This window comes from Oreochromis aureus, linkage group 2 (assembly GCF_013358895.1).
Source record: "Oreochromis aureus strain Israel breed Guangdong linkage group 2, ZZ_aureus, whole genome shotgun sequence".
Lineage (NCBI taxonomy): Eukaryota > Metazoa > Chordata > Actinopteri > Cichliformes > Cichlidae > Oreochromis > Oreochromis aureus.
In genome coordinates this window covers 13,206,414-13,217,136 of record NC_052943.1, presented here as the reverse complement: position 1 = coordinate 13,217,136, position 10,723 = coordinate 13,206,414, and the positions used below count along the sequence as shown (strand labels likewise).

At 38.6% G+C, this 10,723-nt stretch overlaps 1 protein-coding gene across 1 annotated transcript in view; it reads left to right on the top strand.

Moving 5' to 3' along the window:
• LOC116335174 (dedicator of cytokinesis protein 2) overlaps nt 1-10,723 on the top strand; it is a 91,568-nt gene that overhangs the window by 65,111 nt on the left and 15,734 nt on the right. The window contains exons 27-31 of the mRNA XM_031758828.2: nt 8,541-8,639; nt 8,926-9,020; nt 9,900-9,978; nt 10,113-10,213; nt 10,512-10,570. Of these exons, the coding sequence (XP_031614688.1) occupies nt 8,541-8,639; nt 8,926-9,020; nt 9,900-9,978; nt 10,113-10,213; nt 10,512-10,570 (433 nt within the window). The remainder of the gene's footprint in view (nt 1-8,540; nt 8,640-8,925; nt 9,021-9,899; nt 9,979-10,112; nt 10,214-10,511; nt 10,571-10,723) is intronic.

Genomic DNA, 10,723 nt, shown 5'->3' with positions numbered 1-10,723 from the left:
GCCATGCCCTGAATTTTGTGTCTATGTTTGTCTATGTGCCTACATTGACCCTGGCACAGTAGTAGACCCAGTGAAACTTTGGCAGTGTGCTCCCGGGAGTCGAGCCAGGACACAAACAAACACTCATGCGTGAACACACAGAAGCACACACTTGTGCTTCTACCACTCACTTTATTTATATCTTTGCTTTTCTGTGAGAATAAAGTCTAGCATTGCTTTGCTAACTCGCTTTCTCTTTCTCTCTGTTTTGATTATCTTTCGTTTTCTCCTTGTAGTTTCACCTCACTCTTCTATTTGAGCTACAGTATTTGGTCACTGTCCTCTCTCTTCTTTGCCCCACTTTCTCATCTTCATGCCATTCTTTAGTGTTCTTTCATCCTCATTTTTCATACTCCCCTCATGCTCTGTATTTGGCTGTCCCACCACTCATCCTCCTTTAAGCTTATTGTCTTTCTTCCCCTGCTCCCATTCATATGAGCTGAGAATGACACTGCTTTCTTTCTTGTGGCAAATAAGGCAATTAGATAAAATGAAAAGAAAGTAAGATTAAACACCATATGACATCGGGTTTAAATTATGCTTAATGATGAATGCTTTGTCTTTTGAGCCTTCCAGGAATTGTGTGTGTGCGCGTGTGTGCGTGTGTGTGTGTATAAATTAATTTCTTCTTTTGTCGTGCATCAAGGAAGACAAGAATGTTTTACCATTTTTCACATCTTTTACTGGCAGCTTTCAGATTTAGAATTCAGGTTTAGGGATTGATCTTGTACGGTTTTATTAGGATAAACATTTGTTAGGCTGTTAGCAGTTAAGAAATAAAGCTGCAGGGAATTTACAAATGTAGTGCTTGTACAATAACATAATGCAATGTAGGGCTTGATTCTCCATTCTAAGCAGTGATTGTCAGTGAAATGTTTTGAATATTTCTTTAAAACGCTGCGAGTTCGTGTGTTCCCTGAGCAGCTGTTTGATGCAGTGTCCATATAAATGTCCCTCCTGACCCCTCCCCCATCTGAAAATAACTGGTGATGTATGCACCACTGCAAAGTGGTTGACTCACCTTGTGTTGTGTTTCAATTGACCTCTGGTGTGATGAGGTAAATGGTGTGTGTATGTGAGTGTGACAAATATAAATGTATTTATGCACATTGCATAAGCAGCAGTCGCCGCAGTTCAACACATGAAGGCTTTTAAAAAATATTACACGTGTGCACGGAAACATGCGAGGGCCATAAATCATGAGATAGTTGTGCCAGAGCTTAGAGGTCGTGGTAATTTGATTTGGGAGTGGAAGATGAGAAGGGGTTTGAGAGTGTATGGTGTGTGAGCTTGAGACCAGAGAAAACAAAAACCTGTCCTCTTTTTAAGTCTGTAAATGTTTTATTTCACTGCATTTTTTTCTCTGCTCTTCCTTCATTTTCCCTTGACCTCCCCTCCTCTTCTGTCTATGCGCACTCTTCCCTACTTGCGTTAACTGATTTACACAAGTAGGAAATGGACTGAGGACACATTGATCTGTTTTCTGAACAGTCAACAGGCGTACAGGTTTGCATACGCTGTGTAATGCACACAGATAGACACTCGTGCTACCTCTCTCTGTTGCTCTGAGTCAGACAAACATGCAACCAATCCATCCTTACACACAACGGCTCTAATTACTGCTGCACACAATCCATCTCTTTTTTCACCCCCCCTTCCCCAACCACCTCCAACAGTCTCCCCACCCACCACCTCTCTACATTTCACCTCAGCCCACAGGTGTTGGAAAAAATGTGTCTGCATGTATTTGTGTGTAACAAGGAGGTCAGTGATGAGCATGTCGCTGTGAGGGAGTACAGTAAGGAGTGCTGCAGGCGTCCAGTGAGAATGTGTTTTTTAGATGTTCTATTTAAAAAAAAGGATGATGAAAAATCACACTTGAGAGCAACGTAATGACTTCCCACCTAGGGGGATGTCACAAAAGGAACCACAGAGGAGGGTAAAGGGGGAGATTGGTGAGGAGAGCACAAACGGGATATAGACTGCTGTGAAAGGCATCATTGGACCTGATATGGAGTCATTTGAATGGATTGTTCTTATTGTGTGCCCTGTGTTTTAAATTGAAACTCAAGATGACTTCCAGTGGATAGTCATCCACTAGTCTAGGCTAGTGTCTATATGTATATATCTTGGTTATTTGCACTGTAAAAGGTGAAAACATGGGCGTGGATCAGTGTGTACTTAGTGCACTACTTGATTCCCTGTTCCACACTATTGATTGGCCGTTCTGTCAATGTCAGAAACAGCTACTCGTGTAAAGATTAAACCCTAAAACCTTAAGCATTTAAATTGGGACTGTCACAGTTAATGCTTTAATTCTCTGTCTTAATTTAAAATTAATGATATGTTAATTATATTTAATTGCATCCATCGTCGTTCCACTGTTTATCCTGCTGGGCATCTCATGGGCATAATGAACTTTAAACAAAATTCAAACTCACTGACATAGAGTCTATGCAACATTTATAAGACAGAAAAGCCCAGGCTCAAAAAATATGAGCAATTAAATTGGGATTGCCAACTTACAGCTACCACTATGAGTGAGAATATTGACAGGGGCTGATGGCAGGGGTTACTAATATAATAATATAGTTACTAGATAGTGCTGATCTAATGAAATAGATACAACAGTGTGCACACTAGGGTGGCTGTGATGAAGGCTTAATTGAGTCAGTTTACAATTTCATGGTCATTTCCATACTTTTTTAATTATTGTTCACTGTGTTCCTGTTTTCATTATTGTGTTTGATTCTAAGGCTTTAGGTAAGGTAAAGCAGCCCAACAGAAACTGGAAGAATATTTTAACTTCTTTTTTCAAAATAAAGTTTGTCGTTAAATACATCTCTTCAGTCTATTGAACAATCTGTCTTTCTTTTTGCCAGCTGTCTTCTGAGAGAGGACAGCTGGCCTTAGATTACTGGTTTATGATTTTGTCATCTGTCATCTACCACACGAAACATAACTTTAAGGACATTCAAATGTCATGCTAATGCATTTTGAGATTTCTCAATTATGGTGTTTTGTAAGCGATAACGTTAAATTAGCAACAGCACCAAATGATAACACCTTGGCAGCTGTGTCTTACTCTGTATTCTTGCCTTAATCACAGGGTTGATGCTACAGTCTGAGATGCTAGCTTCTCTGTATGGCAAATTTCCAACACAAGTGCCAGTCTACCAGCTGAAGGGTAGAAAAGTATACTGTGTAATTTTCCTTTCAGTGTAACAGTTCTGTCTCCATGTGAGACATAATTTGTCATTTGTAGTGGTAAAGTTACCAGTGTTGTACTACGGTATGTTCATAAATGTACATATCTCTCCTGCTTTGGGGACACTCATATGGATCTTCCTGATCTGTAAAATGAAAGTAGCAGGAATTTAGGCTCAGAGAAGAGACTTGTACAAATAGACCTAAGATACAAGCCTGGATTACATTTGTAAATGTGAATGTTGTGGTGAAATCCTGATATTCAATTTTTTTTGCTATGTTTAAGAAAAAAATCTTAGAAAAAAAAGTTCCCTCTTTTTTGGTGTATTAGATTAGTTTGGTTAGCAATCATGGACGCGAAACACACATCTCCATACATATCTGCAAGCATAAACTAGTTACAGATAATAATAACATAAAACATATATCCATTAAATCCTACTTGTATTCTGTTTGTATTTTGGCTTTACAATGGACCAACCAGGAACATTTGGTGGCTGGAATTCCACATGAAAATTTCTCGTTTCACACTTTTTTCTGCTAATTATGGCTCAAGAAACAATAAAGTAACTGTAAGCTGTAAGTAGGTATAACATCTGGGTTCAATTACTATTTCAAACTAGTAATTTGAGAGTGTAAATCTTGTCTTCTCGTTTTAGATGGCCTAATATCATCTGTTGTTGAGTGGATGAATGCTGACGGAGATCTATCGCTGCTTTCACTATCAGTAAAAACATTTCGTTTGACGCTGTCACCACAGTAATGACAGCAACACATTATCAGCTAGCAGATGATATGCAGTGAAAGTTATCAGGATACAGACTGCTTTGTCAGGTAACTGTCATTTGGAAGCAACTCGGAAATTACAGCTGTAAATTTGTTACCAACAGCAGTGGCCAGAATGAGAGAATGGATAGACATATTAAAGGAAAGCAAAGGATGGAGGAGGAAAGGAGTGAAATCTCAGACCTTGGCAAAGTCTGTGCCGTGTTTTGCCAGTAACCTTTTAGCTGTTTTGTAAGGCCTTTGCCTCAACAAGCCCTGAGCTCTCTCTCTGTCATACACAGTGTGATTGTCTGCAGTTTTATTATTATACACAACAAAAATATACCTTCCATGCGTCTTTGCGTGCAACAATGTGTTGATGAAACACATTCATGTGTGAGGATGCAGGAGCATTTGATGGCTAGATATTTGGCCCTTTGAGCATTTGTGTCGTGTTTAGATGGCGTTAAAGGAGATTGAGAGCATTGCCCCTCAGAGAACACCAATTAGAGTGAAGTAGGGCAATATGACACGTGACCTACACTTCAAAACAGTAACATCCACATATACACCAGCACAGTGAACACTAAACCAAAAATTTATGAGCTGTTGAGTAGTTTTCCTGACTAAGTGTGTGTGTGTGTGTGTTCCTAATCCTATTACTGATCAGGCAGTGCACTCTAAGGAGGCAAAAAAGGAAGAGCGAGGGGTGAAAAAACATAGAGTTAATTGTGCTTCTTGATCCTGTCTGTTGGTTTTTACCACCATTGGGGAGAGTTTCCTACTAAATTACATATATTAGTGTATATGCATAATTGAAAGACTTGCCACTGCTGTCAATAACAGTGTTTTCTCATACTAAGGTTTACTTTCAATGACAGGAGTTAATTTTAGTGACAGATAAGTTGTTATTTAAGCACAAACTAATCATTGTTCCCTCATTTAAGTGTTTCTTCCAGCACTTACTCTGTACTTAGGTGTCACACTAAACTGATCTCCCAGCACTTTTAAGAGGAAAGAGAAATGTGAAAGAAGGGAAGCGAGATTAAAGAAGGAAGTATGGTGATGGGGTCTCTGGTGTCACTATAGTGCAGACGGTTAGGTGGAGGATGGGGGTAGTTATACCCTGAGCACTAACACACAAACACACACACACACATAGACAAACACACACACACATGCGCATTCAAGAACATACATTCTCAGTAAGATATTTATTAGCGACTAAGCTCTGTAGGCACCGATTATATGTATGCTTTTTATTTCATCATTCATTCCTTTCTTCTCCTTCTCCTCCTCCCGCCTTTGGTGTCTGTCGGCAACCCCAAGGACTGCATGTTAAAAGTTTAGAAATGTGGCACAGCGTTCAGGGACAGTCCCTGGATTCTGAGGGTGCTTTTAATTATGCTAACTTATGCATCCTCAAGTCCTCTCCCCTCCCAAGACCCTAAATTGTTTCTCCTTTGTCACAATGAACGATCTTTCAAGTCCTTAATTGCATCTTGAGGAGAGAGAGAGCTTCTAAAAGGGCTGAGAGCAAGGAAACACGTGTAACCCACAGAAGCCTTTTATCAAGTGCTGTGATGAATAAATGCTGCACCTCCTTGTGGGACCACAAACTATGTGTATTGCTTTTTTACTCGCATTTACTTTGTGTCGTCATCTATAGGCATTAACAGGTAATATAAAAGATGATATTGATTTACTGTAATCAAGTTGTGTATAAAAATCAATCCTATATATTCAAGAATAATTCACTTGCAAAGTGTTTTAGGATCACACAAAGTTGCAGATTTTTATTCATTTATTTTTTGTTTCTCTAATTGAAATGTACGTGTTCTAGAACAGCTATGTTGTATTTTACTGTTTAAGGAACAATATTGCAAGTAAATAAAAAGACTATGGCATCATCTCAAATAGCAGAAGATTATCATGTAGTTGGTTTGACAGGTGATCCAGTTTTGCAGCACACAACAGACTAACACAATGGAAGTAAGGTTTGATCATTTGGCAGCTTTGGCGTCTCTGTCCTTGCATTTCTTACACATCTGTCACCAGCATTGCTGCTATCAGGAGCTAAAAAACAACCAGCTTAATAAAAAACACCCCTCGCGTTGTGTTTGAGGCTTGACCACGCCTGCACCGCCACTGGTTTAAAGTTGCAAAGTTTAAAACACGTGGATAACTTTTTAACAAATGAAGTACTGCTGAACTTTGTGGCTTACGCCGAGACGTTTTGATTTTTATGAAAATGTTTTTGACGTTTTCCACAAAGTTGTCACTGATAAGCCCTAAACCCATGATGACCAAAGTTGACGTACAAATTTTTGATTTTTTTTTTAAAGCAATAGTCAGTCACAGTCAAATGAAATCAGCAGCAAGCTTACAAATGTGGTAGTGAGGTCATATCTCAGCAATGCTCAGAGCTATTACATCCAAACGTAATGCACAGACTCGGGACCCCATTGTGAAGACTGTCTCTTTCCTATGAGTGCTTAAAGTCACGTTTCTAACACGATCACATTAAGTTGCCATGGTGACTGTGCCCTGCTGAACCACTTGCCCCCTTCATTGCTGCTCGCAGCTACGTTTTAATGAAGTTTTAATGAAGTTTTAAGTTTTGTTTGCATACATGACTGAAAAAGTATCATTGCTTATTAGAATGCAGGCAAGCACAAACACAAACCCTGCCACTTTTGATCAAATTAAAGCTGTCATCGCATTAGATGCCATTCATCTTTCATCTTCAATTAGTCATCCATCATCCTTAATCTCTGTCTCGTGTCTTCTTCTCTGCCACCAACTCCGAAGGATAATTTCTCACAAACCCCGGTGGCAGAAATACCTGTTCTGAATGTTTACTGAACTCAGTGTAGCAGCAGAAGAATAGAGGATCATAAAAAAATCTATATGTTGTATAACGAAACAAGGGCATGTAAGGTAAAACATGTTAGTGTTTACCAGTGTTTAAAAATGTTCTGGCCCTTTTGAGGCTCAGTGGTGTGATGATTATGTGGAGTGAGGATTTATTTACAGACAACTTGAAGAAGTAAAATTGAACCTGGCAAATGGAGTCAATGAAATCAATAATTTACTGAGTATAAGAACAAAAATGATTGAAAATGCAACAGTAGTCCAGCTGGTGGAGAACATGAAGGAGGAAGAGTGTAGATTGACAAAATTTGACTTAATCAGCAAAGATTTCAATACTTTTAGGAACATATATAATATGCGCAAACTTTAAAATAAATTCACATTTTCTTTCATGCCAGTAATTATTCATGTTTTCTTCAAGTCGATGCAGATCACTTTCTGTATTTTTTTCCTCTGTTTTCTTTACCTTCATTGACCATTACCATTCTCAGTGCCTTCCCCCCTCAGCCTCTGGATGTGGAAAGATCTGCTCTAAATTTTCCATGAATTTTCTGCTCTAATCCAGCGCGAGAGAGTTTTTCCTCAGTATAAGTACTTTTCACACAGATTTAACTCTAACTTGGTTAAAACTTTTTTTCTTTTTCATGCCTAGCCTCATCTTTCATGTTTGTCTCTCTCACAGAAATCGCAGCTCCTTCTTCCACCTGCTCTGTCTCAGGACTCTTTTTTTTTTCTATCTTCTATCGCTGACGCTTGCTAATACTAAACTCAGCATGTATCTATGTGTACTCAGCTTGGGCCATATTTCAAGTTAAGTGCATGAACTGATGAGTTAATCCAAAAAAAACCCAAAAAACTCACAAACATGAAGCATTCAAAATCTGTTTCCTTTTTTCTTAATGGTTTTTTTTATACAACATCACATGTTATCACACTATAAAGCCCCTTTGTGGTGATATTAAGGTTGACCACATCACTGAACTTTTGTCTGAACTGCTTTTTTTTCCTTCTTGTGTTTGTTGATGTTTGAAAGGTTGTCGTCTCTATCTTTTCAACAAGTAAATCAGATGAACTATGTTAAAATAAATTTTTACTGAAGTTCATTGTACCTTTTCTCATTTGTTGTTATCAGAAAGTCTCAGCGGTTTAGTTCTGTATTTATTTGGAGTGATTGAGTAATTCAGAAGGTATTTCTTTTTAATCACACCTTGTGGCAGGGTGCCATGATGTAAACTATAGAATGTAATTTAGAAGCTACAGACACTGCCAGCCTTCCTGGCAGTAGTTGGGTTTGGTTATAGTGATTATGATAATCTGGAAATTCCATGGTAACAATGAGCTGTTGATGCACACAGTTTAATTTCTGTTTCGCTATGCCTCAGACTTGGTGCAGTATGGATAACCTTAAGTGACTCAAAAGTACCCTGCAATAGATTGCTGACCTGTTCTGGGTGTACACTAACACACCCCTCACCTTATGAAACTGGAATAGTCTCCAGCCCCCAAGCAAAAGCTGAAATGGATAAGTGGTTTAGAAAATAGATGAATGTATGGATGGATGATTCAGTCTTCGGCTTAAGATGTGTAGCTCTCAGGCTAAGAGTAATGGGTTATCTCTTTCTTTCTTTCTCTCTTTCCACACTTTACCTCTGTAGTCGAGGGTTGTTGCCTGCATGACAGCTATTCTCAGTCAGATGGATGATCGACACTATTGTACATACATCGAAACCTTCAGTGGAACTACTGATCTTGTGGTAAGTGCCTCACACACATATCCGCAGATGCCAGAAAATGTTTTTTTATAAACTGGTGTGTTTAAAAACACTTATTTTGACAAATAAAAAAGAAATAATTATCAGTTTGAATATATGAGTTTTAATTTGTGTCATTTTTGCTGTATCTGTCATTTTAGTGCAGCAAACTGTCTCATTTTCCTATCAAAGTATAATTGAGGGGTGGCTCAAGACTTTGCATATTGCTGTGTAGCAGAGTTCTATATTCTCATTTGTCTCTTGTTCTTCTTGTCTCCTTTTACTACAGGACTTCCTAATGGAGTCCTTCCTCCTTTTCAAGGACTTGATTGGGAAACATGTGTATCCATCTGACTGGATGGCCATGATCATGGTACAGAACAGGTAACATATTGCAAATATGTACACACACATGCACAGAACCAGTTTGAAAGTCTTCTCTTGCATGGTTCCACATGTGTTTGCCCATGAGCTATGGCTTATGCATTTAAAAAGTCGACATCAACAGTCGACTGGTTCATCCACACAAACCCACACAGGGATAAGTTAGCGATAGGAAAGCTGGGATCAAGGCTGTGATGATGAAAACGGCTGATGTGACAAATATGACTGTGTGTGAGCCGATGGAGTGAAAGCTATCAGTGTTTTTTGTGATGTAAGCTAAAGGCAGGCTAAAGCTGTGTCAGACGAAAAGGCAAATAGGAAAAATTGAAAATGAGGTACAGGAAAAGGCAGTTTGATAAGGAGTCTGCAGACCGGGGTTAGAATGAAGATGTGCAGATATAGAAAGAAAAGCCTACTTAAAAGAAAATGAAAGAAGGAGGGGGAATGAGAAGGAATGGCATTTGGCTCTGTATAATGGTGATAGATAGACAGTGTTGAAGCAGAGGAAGCCTGAGAGTAGTTTTGCTACTTAACTTTAGAAATCCATAAGGCCATATCGCGCCGATACACCTGCACACTTTGTTAACTTGCGATCATGATCTATCACTGTGACAGAAGATTTGAATTGAATGCGATATTGCATTTTTTTGTCTGAAATAACAGTTTAAAGCTGCGGCTTTAAGCTCTAGAGCTGAATTCTTTGATAAACAAAAAATACACTGCATTGTGGTTATTTAAAGAATCCCATCCTTTTATTCTTTTTTTATTCGTATTCCCCTTTTTTAACATTCAGCTTGATCAAACACAGCCACAGCAAAGTTTACTTCATTGACTTGTCTTGTTTATTTATTTATTTATTTTTTTATATCTGTTCATTAGGGTGTTCCTAAGAGCCATCAATACATATGCTGACACTATGAAAGAAAAGTTCCTCAATAACGATGACTTTGAAGTCCAGGTAACTGTATTTTTATGTGCAATATTTCCCAACTTTGTCTCATATTGATGCCATCCTTCTTATTGTGTCTGAATCCCCTTTAACGGTATCTTTCTCTGCATCCCCTCCCTTCCTCACTCTTCCTCACTGTCTAGTTGTGGAATAACTACTTCCACTTGGCAGTTGCGTTTATTACCCAGGAGTCCCTGCAGCTTCAGCATTTCTCACCAACCAAGAGGAACAAGATTCTGGCCAAGTGAGAGAAGAGCTATTTAATTTCCCAATTTACCACACCTACTCTCCCCACTGATTTGTGGTCTATTTTGGATTCTTCGTTTGCTGTATAGACTCCCACTACCTATTAAGAGTGTGTGTTACCTGTAGATAGGCATTTAATTTAGATCAAGTTGAGTAAGAGTAGGTGAGCATTATCTTTTCCACTCAGTAATAACAGTATTGATTAGGACACTGCTTCCAAACTAATATTCTAATGTCTTCTTTTTTCTCTTTTTGTGTATTTTTCCTTCCTTATTGTCCCACACTCTGAATTCCAGATATGGAGATATGAGAAGGCTTATTGGCTTTGCAATCCGTGACATCTGGTATAAACTAGGTAAGAACTGTACTGTAATGTGTAGTTTTTCTTCTTCATAAACTGTGGATAGAAAGGTTCATGAGTCAGCAGTGTTTCACACTGACAGACATCAATCTGAATATATCAGTGCACTAAAAAACATCACAGTTTTCTGTGGCGTGTACAGAAAAG